Below are 15,664 nucleotides of genomic sequence, written 5' to 3'. Positions count from 1 at the left end.
CAGTTGGGCATCATGATGCTGCTTCTAACTCCAATAAATTATGTTATAATAAGCCCAATATTCACTATAAATTCAATCAAAATGTTCCCTTTTTTTTAACATCGTTGCTAAAAAATTCATAGAAAAGACTCAGCATGGTTTCTTGCCTTGTTTTCTTTGCACAATTGTCATATTATGGCAGTTTGGTTGTCTCTGCCTATTTTTTTGGAGGTTTTCATCAATGTGTTTCTGACTCATGGGATCCTCCGTCCTTATAAAATTCTTCTATTCACAACGCTTAAAATAAGAAGAATTTAGGCTAGATATGCAACTCTCTTACAAGCCAAAAAAGGTAGTCAATTGGTGATAGACACAAGCTACTACGAGCTATTGTGGCAAAGATATCGTAAAACCCTCACACCCAATGACTATCCAATCGAAGGCAAATACGCTGGCCTATTACAAGAAGGGAGAGTGATATACAACAAGTGTAAGTGCCTACATTCATTTTTAAGAGGCCATTGTACATTCAACACATGTATGCAAGCAAATAAAAAAGACCTTTAACAAGTGCAAGATCCTGCGAGCAATAACAAAAGATTCGTTAGCGCACAACAATATACCTGCAGAAAATAACAAACAGTGAATGACAATCTACCTGTATACAACGATGTCACGCCACCGGATCCGCAACATGCATACTAGCGGATAGAAGACGTGCACAAATTCACAAATGAAGCCCTACTCACTTCTCAACAAATCTTCAAAAGCAGCAAACAACTCATGGTGCCACGCCACCGAATCTGCAACCTGTATATAAGCAGATAGAAGGTATGTATGAACTTCTCAATAGAACACTGCATTCCAATGAGGGTTTCCCACACAACTGAGCAGCATTAAATATGTTCAAAATGCCCCCGCACATGCACTGTAATATGTATACACATAGTTACACAAAAGGGACAAGTGCAATCATAAAACCCGCATGGATCCCGGCAAGCGTGTTATGAGTACACGCGTGATGTCTAGGGATTTGAGCGGGTCAATAAATGAACATAGTTTAAGCCCAATCCTTCTATATAGATAGATAGGAGTTGATACGGCTCGAATTGTCAAATAGATATACGGTTAAGGTGTCAACCATAATATTTGTTTTATTCGTTCATATAAGGCCTTCAAGCCCTATGACTAGAGAAATTCATCAATGAAGACATAAAGCCTATAAAACCTGATTCTCTGTCAACAGTTTGGTGGAGTCGACAAGGTTTAATTCATGAATGGAATAGCCCATTAATGGCCCGATGATGGTCGTGTTGAACATACATCTCAACCATAGGGTTAATTTCAAATATCTTCAAAAAGTCACCCAAATGCTCATTAAAACTCCAATACTCCACAAAAATTTTCAAACTTCTAAAAATTCTAAAGTCCAACATGTTTAAAATTGAAAATCCAATCATCCGATCACTTAAAATAAAATTAATCCACCCTCTACAACAGTTTGTCGAGGTTGATAAATTGAAAATACTTCAGCTCACAAAGAGCTAATGTCTGGTCGAGAATATAACTAGGATTCATTCTCAAATAATGTTTTGCTAGTAAGTACGTGTTATGTATCCTCTAAACAGCGATTTTGCTGCCAAATGGCACTACAGGTAAACGGTTATGACCCGGGGCCCTCTGAACCGAATGGTTTTGCCGCCAAATGATACCACTAAATTATGATTATGGCCAGAGCCAATACGTTCCTTTGTTACATCATATCTTTGAGATATGAATAAATATGATATAATTGATAGAGCACAAAGCCCTATTAGCTAAGGTGAATTCAAATTTATCCCCTTAGGCAAATAGTCACCCCATGTCTATAAGGTACCCTTGGACGAAGCAACCCATGATTGCCGACAAGGATTCTTCTGTCAGGTTGGTTCGACTACCTCATATGACTAAGTAGACCAAGGACCACGATGGCCCGGGATGACGAAACTATGAGATTTTGATCGGACCCATCATCCATCCTCCCACCATCAGCTTTAACTGGAAGATGGTGAAATTTATGTTTTAAACATCAAATTTTCAAATTCCCAAACACATGCTGCTTCTATATGTCAGATAATGTGTATCTCTACGTATATGATTGACGACTAACCTTAATCGAAAGTTCTCTCTCGTTGCCGAGAGAAGTAATTAACTATAGGGGCTTGCGCTTATAGGAAACCAAAACTCAGATCATAAAATCCTCGCAAAATGAGTGTGAAATCTCTGGGTAGTGTCTTATCTACAAATTCATTTGCCTTCTCAAAATTCATCCCGGAATTTAATTCGTTAAAACTCCCCCAAGGAAAAGCATCGGGGGAGGTTGGGGCCGAATTTCGAAGCCCACGAGACCATTCCATTGGCTCATTGGGAACCTAAAGGAGCCATAGCAACAAGCCAAGAACTACCTCTTCTCCCCCTCCTCTTCATAGAAAATCATCTAGTTTGTATGAAGAACAATTAGCCCGACTCACATAGACTTGTCCTAAATTATCTTAATGTTCATACAACAACAACAACAACTAAATCAAATTTTTATTTCACTACATGAGGTCGGCTACATCAACCCTTCTTTACAACTTAAAAATTCTAAGACAAATGTAAAGCGGTGTAACGTGCAAGACAACTTAAAAATAATAATATTCAATCAGAACACTGAATGTTAAGAGCTAATAATTCAGTTCCAAGAGGGATGAATGCTTTCTGGCTTGATTACAACGAAATTGTGCACTTGCCAGCCTATTTTTATCGACAACTTGTTCTATTACTGTTCACTATCAACCAAAGATCTGACGGTGATCACCTGACTTATGACACATTAGGGCATCTCCAACGGAGAACTCCATTTTTTACGGCAAAATACAACAAAACTCCAAAATGCCGTGGTGCTGCTCCAATCGAACTCCATTTTAAGTGCTTCTGCGAAGTAACGATCCTTCTTCCTTTCGCGTGTTTTTCCGGTTGAGAGAGCAAAATAGCGTAGGTGAACAGTGCAACGCCAATATTGGAGTCACACTGTTCACCCGCAAGTAAATGACGGAAAATTTAGCGTTCGGCTGGAGCGACCGAACGAAGCCATGCACACGTTTGACGTTCCAGATGCTCTTAGATATTCATAATCGCCAAAAGATATTCCTCCAACTGCTCTTGGGGTCATGTACTAAAACCTCCACCGTTCACCTAATTCTTTTATGGCACCTCCAATAATGACATATCCATTTCATAAGATATACCCAGAGAGAATTTATTATTGCTTTATTAGCAAAAAAAAAATTCTATTATTTCCATTATCTATATCATTATATATGTATGATTAATTTATTTATTTTAATTAGAATTTGACATTTGAACAAATTTGATGAAAAATAAAGTATTTGTAAAATTCCTCACTCTGGATTTGTTTGGGATAGCTTTCTAGTTACTTTTATTTTTAAATAGGGAAATTTACATTCATACCACTTTATAATATCCTATTTACATATCTAATACTTAAAACTTTAATATTACATACATACCATTATATACTATTTTAATATCAAATATGCCACTCGTATTTTCTTCCTATCACTCATATTTGATATAAAAATGAACTATGGGTGGTATGCATGAAATATTAAATTTTTAGGTGTTAGATATGCAAATTGAGTAGTATGGAGTGGTATTTATGTAAATCTCCCTTTCAAATAGCAATTATAATTTCATTGGGGTGCTGTTTTTTTTACCTCCAACTGATTTTTAGGAATTTTAGTGATGAAAGTATGTTTTTTGCTATCATAATTGCGAAGTTGTTTTTTCTACAGCAACTTCATAATTAACTTTATAAAACGCTGAAGCTATCCCAAACGGATCATAAAGTTATTTTTTATATATAATTTTATTGGAATCAAATTATTTGATTTTTTTTTCTAAATATATTGTATTATGTAAAATAAACGGATGATTATTACTGTAGAAGTGGAGAAATTTTCCATTATCTATTTTATGATGATTGTAATAAAAATTACTTAAATATTTATATTTATGTTTTAAAAATTAAAATTTTAAAGATGATATAATCATTTTTTGGTCAGAATATTTTAATACATTTTTTTCAATTTTAATTAAAAATTATAGTTTATGATTATTCAAAATTTAAATAATTATAGCTTCGAAAGTAAGAAGGTTCCTCCTTATGCTTATAAATTATTAGTTGAAATAATTGAATTCCCAATCTTAGCCATTAGCCGCCCATCCAATTCCAGCCTAAGTAATCGACGAAGCCATCAACAAAGCCAAAATCAAGTATTAAAGTCTCTTTCCTTATCACCGTCCCCACATCAGTCTCAGCTTGTTTTTAAGTAACAGACAAATTCCCTTAAAGCAAGGAGCAAATTCAGCATATTATTCTTTAATCTGCTTCAGTCATACAGTCTAAATTAGATAAATTTATATCATTTTTCTTCTTTAAAAGGCCTCTCCTCAACCTCTCCAACTCCTCTTCTACTTTGAAAGCTCCTTCAAAGACTCAGTAATGGAGGTAGACTCAGTAAACTGCGAGTGCTGTGGTTTAAGAGAAGAGTGTACAGAGGAATACATAAGCCAGGTGAAGGCAAATTTTGAAGGAAAATGGCTTTGTGGTCTGTGCTCTGAAGCAGTGAGAGATGAGATCAAGAATGGATGGAAGAAGGAATACAATGGAACTGAGGCTGCTTTGAAGGCTCATATGTCATTCTGTAGTAAATATAAGACGAACCCAGCAATTCTGGTTGCAGATGGTATGAGGCTGATGCTGAGAAGGAGGTCAAGGGATCTCTCGGCTTCCACGGCGACTTCTGTTTCACCGTCGTCGTCGAAGAAGAAGTAGGAGAGGTCTTTATCTCTTTACTCTTCTTGCAGATTGTTTCACAGGAGAGGTTGCTTTGATTTGGAATAATGTTAAGAGTGTTTAACTTAAGCTATGTATTTTTTTGAATTCAATACTTCATTAAGTTGCTATTGCTATGTACAGAGAAGAAACGAGATTAAGTTTAAGTACTTATGAGTTACAATCCTTAGAATCCAAGCTTGGCTAGTTTTCTCATCTTTAGTTTTTGGCTTAGAGAAGGAAGTTTCAGTTTCTCTTACATAAGAGATTTATCATACATAGTTTTGCCTTTGTTCCATCATCACATCATTTATATCAAGAGGGTGTTTACCAGATAGTGTGGATCTAAGAAGATCAAAGTTTTCTCCAATATATCAATATTCAAATTTGTTTTCAACATAAAAAATTAAGCTTTTAGATAATGACCATCAACTGATCAATGTTTCTATATATATAAAAAAAATTATTGATGTTATCTAAGGGTGTGCAAATGAGTCGAGTCGAGCTCAAGTCAGGATGTGTACGAGTTGAGCTTGACTGTCAAATACTGAGCTCGAGCTCGGTTTTTGGCAGTCGAGCTCGACTCGAACACCCACTGGCTCAAGCTCAACTCGGCTCGTTTATACCCCTATATGAAGTTCTCAACGAGCTAATCAAGAGTTCTTGTCATGAGAACTCGTCAAGGATAATTGAGCTGATTAAGAAAATTTCCTAAAATTTAGGCTCAGTAGATTGATGCCTATTTTAGAAATTTTCTATGTGATTCGTCTTCGTAGCGAATTTTATATCACCAACTTGATTCTCTTGTATGAAGAACAATCATAAGTCATGTGTTAGCATCCTATGATCTTGTATTTTTGGCCAACAATTCTATCATACTAAACCTCCTTGAGATATTTTGTTGGATTCTCTATCCTAAGCATCATCTTTCTCTGGCCTCTCTTGCTCTCTGTTACTTGAGTTTGAATAATATTTAGCATTAGAGTCTTTATATCTTTCACAAACAATATTGAATCTAACAAATTCTCAGTAAGAAAATTTTTTTATAAAATAAGAAATGATATTTGTCCAATGATAAATAATTTTTAAGGATTAGTTTTATTTAATCACATGTATTTATGAGGTAATTCTCTACTTGATTATTTTCCTTGGCTAGTTAGGGTCTCAGGGCTCTCTCCCTCTTTCTAAACAGATTAATTATTATGTGGAGACCAATCAAAATGTGACACGTCATCCTGTGCTCGATACTGCAGCTTGGTACCATTCCGTGGCGTATTCTGGTTGATCTCCAAATGACATTCCACGTCTGATCTCCGCACAATAATTTCTCTTCTAAATGAGTTTTCTAACTTTCCTGCTCTGGAAACTTAACCAATGTAGTCATCAAGGCAAAGATTTTCCATTTTCTACATAAAATATTCAAAAATTTCTATAATTAGTTCATAAATACCAGACCTATGAAATTGAAAGTCTCCTCAGAATAATTGAAATGAAAAGTACTTCGCATCCTGGTGCTCCATTTACATACAAATATGGTATATAGTACTTGATGCGCATGAAGCAAGGTAGGCTGTAAAATTTTGTATCAAAATATTCAGACTCAAGAAAAAAATTAATAGTAATTGAATTTAGTTTGTAATTTAATAATTGATTGATAAATAATTTACTATATTCATCTAAAAAAATCAATAAATATAAATTTATTATAATAAAATTTAAATCAGAATATCCTAACCTAATTTTTTTTTCAAAGTGAGACCTATGAGCCGTGCATCAATGGTAGTTCATCACATATCCATGCTAAGAGACATCATCATGAGCATAAATGAACATTTTTATCAACCTAGGCTTCGTTTGATCGAGATAATTTTTTTACTATTTTTTAAATAACTTTTTAATACAAAAATCTCTTAAATTAGAAATTTTTGTACTAAAAAATTACTTTAAAAATAATAAAAAGCTATCCCAAATAAAATCTTAATCACATTACAGCAATAATTTGAAGTTTTGAACTTTATAGCAGATATGATTTTGCTTTTGAAAAAGTGTCATCTAAATTGTAAAATAGTCAAAGAATTGTCTTATTCTTGTGCACGAAGGCACTTCAATGAGTTCAACCGCATCCTTAATAAAGGCCAAAGAGTTATGCTAATGTAAGCTGGCTGAAGAAAAACAAAAAACAAAAGAAAAGAAAAGAAATGAGTACTCCAACACCAAGGTTGTCTCCAACAACATCACAGTTGAACTTTAAGAAATGAGTATCCATTGTCGCTTAGTTTGATTGATAGGCGAGTACGGTTGAGAACCCTCAAATCCGATTCCCAACAGTATTTGAATCCCTCGAGCGACAAAGCCTTCTAAGTGGGGCCTAATCAAGTGTGGGCCATGAGATTTTTAGGGTGGGCGCCTCTTCTAGGTCAGCCGAGGATTAGTCACGCCGCCAAACACACTTTCGAAGTGACAGTGGGTGGATTCCCCATTCAAAATAAAAATTAAAAAGAAAAACTTTAAGAAAGAGAACTCAGTATAGAAAGGTAAAGGGGTCTTCAATTCCCAACACCTATTTTTGCTTCTTTATTATTGGCATTGGCTTAGTGAAGGCATTGTACTTGAGAGCCTACTTTAGTTAGGTAAAGCTCATTAAAAACCTCCAAAGTTTCCTGCTTTTTTAACCTTAATGATCCACTTTATTGGGGACGCGTTTGTGATTGCTACATGAAGTATTTGATAATCCAACTTATAATCTGATTCATCTATGAATTTTATTATTGAATTCATAAGGTTGCAACAACATCAAGGCTTTTATTGCAATCTCACATTCATGATAATCCCACACAATTATGTTTGTGGCTCAATTGCCCTTTTAAGACATGCACCATATCCTCCCTTGCTTCACAACCATCTTTATCCAAATCTACCTCACAACCTCACTTGTATCACTATCATCTCCTTCAAATCATATATTGTGCATCTCCTTTTGAACATACAACACAACCTCAAAAACATCACAATCAATTTCTCTAAAGATTTACATCATGATCTCGCTTGTCGTAATCATCACCACATAAGAACCTCTGTCAAAATCAGCCCCTCAAGGCAGAAATTATTTTGTACAGAATCCGGACATAAAGAATTGTCCGGACTGTGAGTGTACACACTGTGTACACATAATACGTACAAAAACTTTGACACACACTATACACAAATTTATACATAATATATACACTCACATGTCCGGACAATTCTTTTCGTCCGGACTCTACACAGTATAATTTCTCCTCAAGACATGTATCACTTCGATCCTCTAGTTGGACCTAGTCAAAAACCATCTTAAGCAAAATAACACTATAATTGCCTCCAACCATAGCACTATATCAGAACACACTTAGAGAACTTATCTTGATGCCTTCTACATTGTTCTTCCTAATTGAACAAGTAAATCCATGTATTACTCCAATTATTTGAAGATGAATCAAATTTTTAAGAAAAATTAAAAAAAAAATAAATTAAGATAAATTAAGCACTATATTTTTTTCTCTACTAAAGATAAATGGAGATTAATCCCAACATTATCGGCTCAAATTTTGGCATGCAATAATTCTTAAACTTCAGAAAAGAAAGATAAGACAGCTGCACCACAAATAAAACTCAAATATCATAATATTAAAAAAAAGGCTCTATGAACAATCTCATTGTGTCAATTAAATTGAATTTTTTTAGAGTAACAAAACCTACAAAGCAGTTTCATTCCTGGAATAAAGTTCAATAAGGAAAGCAAATCAAGTATGGATTACAATTGATTCAATCAATATTCATAAACTAAGATCGGATACATTGCTTTCCCTACACTAAAGAGTTTCTCACTAGAGCCTGCCGGTTTACCAGCAAAGCATACAAGCAATCAAAAGCAAAGCAAAAAAAGAAAATAAAGAAATATTGGCGATTACTATACATACTATACAATTAAAGCCATTGACGGCCCAATCTCACTCTACATCCACCCGCAGTTATCTTAGCTGCAGTAGGAAAAGAGAAAACCAGATGCCTGTACTCATCAAAACTCGCCAAATTGTTCAGTGACTCGCAAACTATATATTTTAGTATGGTGATTTTGCTTTATTCACATTTCTGAGAAGGAAATTAAGGTGTTGAGTTTACTGGAATTTCTTGAGGAATCGATGGGTTTTGTGTGTCGTGGTGTGAGGAGATGACTAACCTCTGTAATGACTTCAAAGCTGTTGTCAGTTGTGCAAAAGAAGGTCGCAAACTTGGTTCTCTGTAAAGAAACAAAAGAACAACACAGGTGAGAAAGTCAATATGGTTGGGTTCACAGTAACCAAATGGCATGTGATCCACCTACGTTTGCCAACACTCCCAGATAATCCTTGCAACGAGGGGGTCAACTTCCTTGGGAATCTCAAGTCGCCGTTCTTGGAACCCGACTGCACCTACAACCTGCATTGGATTCATCCCTTTCCAGGGCATTCGGAGCGTTGCAAGCTCCCATAATATGACTCCGAAACTATAGACATCACATCTGCGTATAATTAAATCAGGATTATTGAGAGGCAATATTGCAGGTTGTTTTTACGAAATTTTTCAGTGAAATATGGACAAAACAGTTTTCATAAAACTAAGAGGGTGAGCTTGGAGCAGTAGCTAGGTTTCCTATGCTTTGATCTCGATATTGTCATTTTGCTCATTAGAGTGGGTTCCTCATAGGGTCTTGGTTATTTAAACTCTATAGAGTTTGATCTTAACATTACCAATGAAAATAGTCCAGTTTCTCTTATTAATGCATGTATAAAGCATAGATTATATCACCTACAACTTGGTCACCCATCTCAAATGAGGGTTAAAGCGTGAATGATGATGTGGGACGAATTTCAAAAGGCACCACATAAGCTTGAAAAGGGTGTTCAATCCACCATCCACGAATATCTTGAATCAAATTAGATTTGGATGAAGATCCCTAGTTTACCTTTGTTAGCACCTTGCTTCCAATGTTTGAAAATGTAAAATAGGATCTCACATTCAGGAAAAATCATAAAATAGAAGAATATGAATTTTTAAAATAGCAAATGAAATTTCAAAATTGAATGAATGACCTCCAATACATGACATCATTAAACTGAAGGTCTAAAAATAAAAGAAAATGCCTAAGCCCAAGCAAACAAAAACACAAGTGTAAGAGCCCACGATGAAGCCCAAGTTTAACTCCTTTATTTTTTTTTTTTTTTACATTTAAAACTTTCCTTAAGAACATACGAACTCTGACAATGGCAGTAATTTAATGGTGCCATTTGGCGGCAAAATCATATAGTCAGAGGGTCCCGGTCATAACCGTTTACCTGTGGTGTCATTTGATGGAGAAAATACAGGTTAGAGGACACGTGTCATGTCCAACCGGCAATATGCGGATTGAGAATGAATCATAGTGATGTTCGCTCTTTGTAAGCTGAAGTGATTTTCAAATTTGTCCACTTCGACAAACTTTTGCGGAGGTGGATGGATTTTGCTTTAAGCATTTGTGATTTATTTTATTTTAAATATCTTGATTTTAGGGTGATTTTTGAAATCTTGGATTTTTATGGGCATTTGGGAGGCATTTTCCCTTCGGTTGAGATTTTCAGTCAACACGGCCATCATCAAGGTACTTATGGGCAATTTTACTTTATCAGTTGAACCTTGTAAACTCGGTCTACTTGCCGATAGAGGATTGGATTCATTGTCGGTTTGATGTCTTTATTAGTGAATGTATAACAAAGACCTTGAAGGCCTTGTTATAGACCTTGAAGGCCTAATATGAATGTATAAAATAATAGTCTGATCGATAATCTGGTTCCAACAGTCTGGCATGATAATTTGATGTCTTTGTTAGTCTTCCATCTATTATTTGCAAGCGAGCCTAATTTATCTGGCATGATAATCTGGTTCTATAAATTTACTGCTTTAACTCACCAGTGGCCTGCAGCTTCTACTACAAATTCACAGCTTTCAATACAGATTCTTTGCTTCTGCTTACAAGTGAATTGTAGCGTCGGAGAGTTTTATTTAATTTGCTCGTGGGTAATACGTCGTCAACAGTCATTCAAATGTTGCCCACTATTGCATGCAAGTGAACTGCATTCGACGTGTATATTGCTCGTAGGCAGGTCGTAGCACTGCGCTATGGGTCGCCCGTGGCTTCTTACATGCAAGTTATCGTGCATTGCAAGTTTTATTAAATCTGCTTGCAGGTTTTCAATGGGTGTCTAGAGGTCACTAGCCGTTGTATGCAGACTGCTGCACATACGACACATTTCTTGTAGTGTCTTGTAGATGTCTGCATTTACCACAAGTTTGTTACTTCTTCGCACTAGTGTGTAGTATTCGTTGTTATCCTCTTACTCATGCATGTAGAGGATTCATCATATTTGCATTAAGTCCACTATCATTGCTCGTAAGTGGGACCGTTGTATGCACTATAAGCCTTCTGTTATTATCTGTGGGCAAGCTGCACTTGATACAAATTTTTTATTGCTACCCGTAAATACTTGCATTTGTTTGTATTAACTACCATTGCTTGTTGTGGATTAACGTATTTGCTAGATAGTTACTTATTGTTGACTGTAAGGGTAAGCAGCATTCATTGCACGTTGCTCTGTGTACATTTGCAGATTAGTTTGTGTTCATATACAGATTAATGTTGATTGTAGGGGGATTGCACCATTTATTGTGTAACTCTCATGCTTCGCTCATAAACATGTCATTATATTCTTAATAGTCTCTTTGAGTGCATTCATAGGGCAGCTGTCAGGGTTATGGTTTGCAAGCGAATCTGTGTTCATCTGCAAATTAGTGATGATTGTCAGGTGAGTTGCATTCATCGCCAATACCTCCCTACCTGCTGATTGGTGAATTGTTGCATTTCTCATCCATTTCCTTATACACGATGATCGTTAATGTAATAATCCGAATTTTTGTAAATGATTTTTTAATGAAAATTCTGAATTTCAACACCAAGCCTTATCGAAGAAAAGAGAGAGAAGAGATAGAATGTTCATCAGTGCTTTTCATCCATAAATTTTGTTCAGAGATTTCTTCTATTCGTTGTAAGTTATTTAAATCTCATTTTTCTTTTTAATAATTTTGATTATTATATAGATTTTTATATATTGAATAGAATTGATTATTTCCTACTGCATTTTTATTGTGGCATTTGCATAAGCAAGAAAGATTGGTTGTTAATACTATAAAATGGATTAGTTGTTAAAACATAATACCCTCCGTAGAAGGGTGGGCTGACGGGCTTTCCTTTAAAGATAGATTATGGTGTTATCTCGGTTGTAACCTGTAACAGATTACCGATTACGCAGATGAGTAGAGAGTGACGACTCTTTATTGATTTAATGAAACCACATGTAATGATAATTGATTAATTGAATATGATAATTGATTAATTGGATGAGTGATACTTAATATGACTGATGACCACCTGGGAATCAGTTAGGATAAAAGATGTTGAAAATACCACATTCAAGATGGATGTCTTGCCTTACTAAATCATACATTTTTGCATGCATATATTAATAGCTCTGTTGACATTAATAGATACATTAATATCATTGACAATATTAGATGCATTGATAAAACATAAATAGAAAATGCATATGAATAGATAAGATCATTTCTTTTAGAAATATATGAATGATTTCTGCATCATTATTTCACTGATTTATTGAATTTTATACAAATTATTGATTTTTAGATTCATTATAATGATTCCTTGTTTTTTTTATTGATCATTTAGAGTCTTACTGATAATATTTGATCATTAATTAAATTGAATGCTATTGAATATATTAGATTGAGCATATCATATTGATTCATTAATCCTTACATTGAAAGCTTTAGTGAGTTTTGGTTTACTGCTGGGCTTTTAAATTCATTATGTGAATTGAATGATTTCAGGTTGGGAAAAGGATCATGATTAGTTAGAGTGAGATTATCAGAGATCCTCAAGTTTTCTTTAAATTTTATTTTGTATATTCATTTTTCTTTTGTAGTCATGAACTTATGATAGAATAGTGATTAAAGTGATCTCCTTGCTCGTATAAATGATATTTTAGGTGAATAAATAGTAAAATATCTTGATGTATATGATTTTAGTTGTTTTCACTGGTTATTGTTTATATTGATGAATAATAAAATCTCTACTATATTCTTAAAATGATAAATAAACTATTCTTCCAAGTTCCAAATTTGATTCTGGGGCGTTACAGGTAAACTCTTGCATTTGCTTGCATGTATTTTAGTGTTCGTGGGAAAGGTAGGTTAATGCATGCTTTGCAAGCTTCATGTTTCCCATATATAAATTAAAGGTTTTGGAACATTGTTTGCAATCAATTATATATTCATATTAATTATTACTTGCAAATGAGATGCAAGAATTTTCCCTAACCCATCACAAGTCATTGCTCGTTCATTTTTGTTCATTTGTATGATCCAGTTCTTTAATTAACATTTGTATTAATGTGATTGTGTGTTTGTCAAATTAAAGTACTGTTCCCTGTTCATCATTTTAGGTTATGTTTCCTACTGTCCGTTGAAGTTCAAGTCCCCTTTGTTCATTTAAGTTTGCAAGTTCAGTCTTCTATCATTTTGTATAAGTTCAAGTCCTCTATCCTTTGAATTTTGGTAGCCTCCTGGCATCTCTCCATTTAGGAGAAATTTCGGGAGCTGGGTCATCCCGATCAAGCTGCGAGAGCGCGTAGTGTCAAGTGACACCGCGGCCGTAGTTTTCAATCCCACCATGATACGAGAGCGAGTAGAGGTCTTCGAGGTACCTGTGTAAAAGACTTGAATTCTTTTCGAGCAAGCACTGTAACTCATACACAAGTACTTAAGATTGTCCTCGTCATGCTATGAGAGTGCTTAAAAGCCTATCTGCCTCGCTGCAAACGTCGCACCAAGTTCCTTCCCACCACGCTATGAGAGCATGTAAGGTGGTCCACCGGTGCGCCTGCGCCGCAAGAGCCAAAAGCAGAGTTGAGACTTTTTGAGTTTAAGGGGCATTATACCTTGGCAATAGGAGGTCGGCGGTGTCGGTGTCGAAGGCATGAAGATCGAGGCGACAGTGACGACGATCACAAAACACAAAAAACTTCCCTCTTTTCCTCTTTTTTTCCCTTTCCTTTTTTTATTTTCTCTTTTTTCTCCTTTTTTAGACAATAATAATAATAATAATCTCTCTGTTAGAGAGAAGATGAAGGTGATTTGCTGTAGGAATTTAGTTTAGTGGGTTAGGAGGGGATTTTGAGTGAGTTAATATAGAAAGTAGGGCTACTATCGTTGTTATGCGTAAAAAAAAGTTTGGCTTGAAGCTAGAAAGTAGAGGGGGCTATGGTTGTGGATCAGGTATGGATCTGAAGATAAGAAGGTGAACTGGGCTGGTGATGTGTGCGGGGCCAAATCAAGCAGAATTTGATCGGAACTTGTTTGCAAATAGGGGTCAGCATTGGGTGAGGACCGAAAAGGATTGGTTCAAGCTCCTGGTGCGGGATTTGGCCTATCTGCGTGAGGCAGATGGGATCGGAACAGGGTCCGATCGAGGCTATAGTGGCTGCGCGGCTTGTAGGGAGAACGACTGCAATGGTTGAGGATGGGCTGTAAGGAGCCTGGTGCTGTGTGCTTGGGTCGGATGAAACCAAGGATGAATCAGATCTTGTTCGCATGCTGATGGGAGGAAGGATCGGATTCGAAGGGTATTCGAAAGTTAACGGGATTGAGGGACAGAATGAGTTGAGGGGATCGGCTCTGGCAAGGTGAAAAGGAGATGGACATATTTGGTAAGTTCGATTGGATTATTTGAAGGAGGAAGAAAGTGTTGAAGCAAGTAGATATGAGTGAAGACTCATGTGTAGTCAACGAAATGCAGGGGACAGAGGGGGCTGGCATACAGTGGATTGGCACGAGAGATGGAAGCTTACAGGATTAATCATGGAGGTTGGTGCGTGTAGAAGACCGACGAAAAACCCGCAAAGCCTTGTTTAGTTTCGTTTTGACAGTAAGGCAAAGGTGGGCGATTGAGGCAAGCTGAAGTCGCGGGATTTACGGGAAGAGACGTGAAGCAACCATCTGAGGTTTCAGCGGGATTTTGACAGAGCTGAGGTAATTTGATTGATTAACTAATTTTTTTCATAATAATTAATAATGTTGCGTCCAGGAGTATTCGCGGCGGCAGAGAAATATAAAGTTTATCGTCTTAGCGTTGTACGAAAATCCGACACGCAATCAGAAAAGAGAGAGGGTCTAACATTTATGAGACACCAAGATTTTTACGTGGAAAACCCCTGAAAAAGGGGAAAAACCACGGGGCCTAGCCCAGTAAGAATGAATCCACTAATATTGTAGTCGATTACAAATGAGGCCCTTCCTTGAGAGAAGGCCTTAGCTTGATGTACATTTTATAGAGTACATTACATGATATGAATACAAAGAATCACTATATACATGTTCGTTTGGTCGGGAGGACCGTAGTCGGCGGACGACGGAGGTCGGACGGCTTGTAGTCGGTGGACGACGTAAGTCAGGAGGACCATAATCGGCTGGCGACGGAGGTCAGAAGGACTGTAGTCGGCGGGCGACGTAAGTCAGGAGGACCGTAGTCGGCAGGCGACAGAGGTCGGAAAGACTGTAGTCGGCGGGCGATATAAGTCAGGAGGACCGTAGTCGGCTGGCGACGGAGGTCAGAAAGACAGTTGCCTTGCGAAGGAGGCTGGAAGGACTGTGTCTGACGATGAAGGTCAGAAGAACGGCATCAGG

The 15,664-nt window shown here is 36.3% G+C and overlaps 2 protein-coding genes across 3 annotated transcripts in view; one reads left to right on the top strand and one right to left on the bottom strand.

Annotated features, from left to right (window-relative positions):
• Window positions 1–4,337: 4,337 nt before the first annotated feature.
• LOC114578325 lies at window positions 4,338–5,102 on the top strand. Its single transcript, XM_028694792.1, has one exon. The coding sequence runs from the start codon at window positions 4,526–4,528 to the stop codon at window positions 4,856–4,858; it is 333 nt and encodes a 110-aa protein (XP_028550625.1). The 5' UTR covers window positions 4,338–4,525; the 3' UTR covers window positions 4,859–5,102.
• Window positions 5,103–8,538: 3,436 nt separating this feature from the next.
• Window positions 8,539–15,664, bottom strand: part of LOC110111196 (serine/threonine-protein kinase EDR1-like) — a 48,721-nt gene continuing 41,595 nt past the window's right edge. The window contains exons 12-13 of one of the 2 annotated variants that reach the window (XM_020842959.2): window positions 9,219–9,395; window positions 8,539–9,134 (exon numbers count right to left, since the gene is read on the bottom strand). In XM_020842959.2, the coding sequence (XP_020698618.1) occupies window positions 8,999–9,134; window positions 9,219–9,395 (313 nt within the window). In that variant the 3' untranslated portion in view covers window positions 8,539–8,998. Of the gene's footprint in view, window positions 9,135–9,218; window positions 9,396–15,664 lie in introns of those variants that run through there. The other variant, XR_003700687.1, reaches the window with a different exon arrangement.

Source organism: Dendrobium catenatum, unplaced genomic scaffold (genome assembly GCF_001605985.2).
Source record: "Dendrobium catenatum unplaced genomic scaffold, ASM160598v2 fragScaff_scaffold_556, whole genome shotgun sequence".
In the NCBI taxonomy this organism is placed as follows: domain Eukaryota; kingdom Viridiplantae; phylum Streptophyta; class Magnoliopsida; order Asparagales; family Orchidaceae; genus Dendrobium; species Dendrobium catenatum.
Note: the sequence above shows the minus strand (reverse complement) of the source record. Positions and strands in the feature narration are given on the sequence as shown.

Bases quoted from the DNA above. Each gene is read 5' to 3' on its own strand.
- LOC114578325 (XM_028694792.1), top strand. From the start codon at position 4,526: ATGGAGGTAGACTCAGTAAACTGCGAGTGCTGTGGTTTAAGAGAAGAG.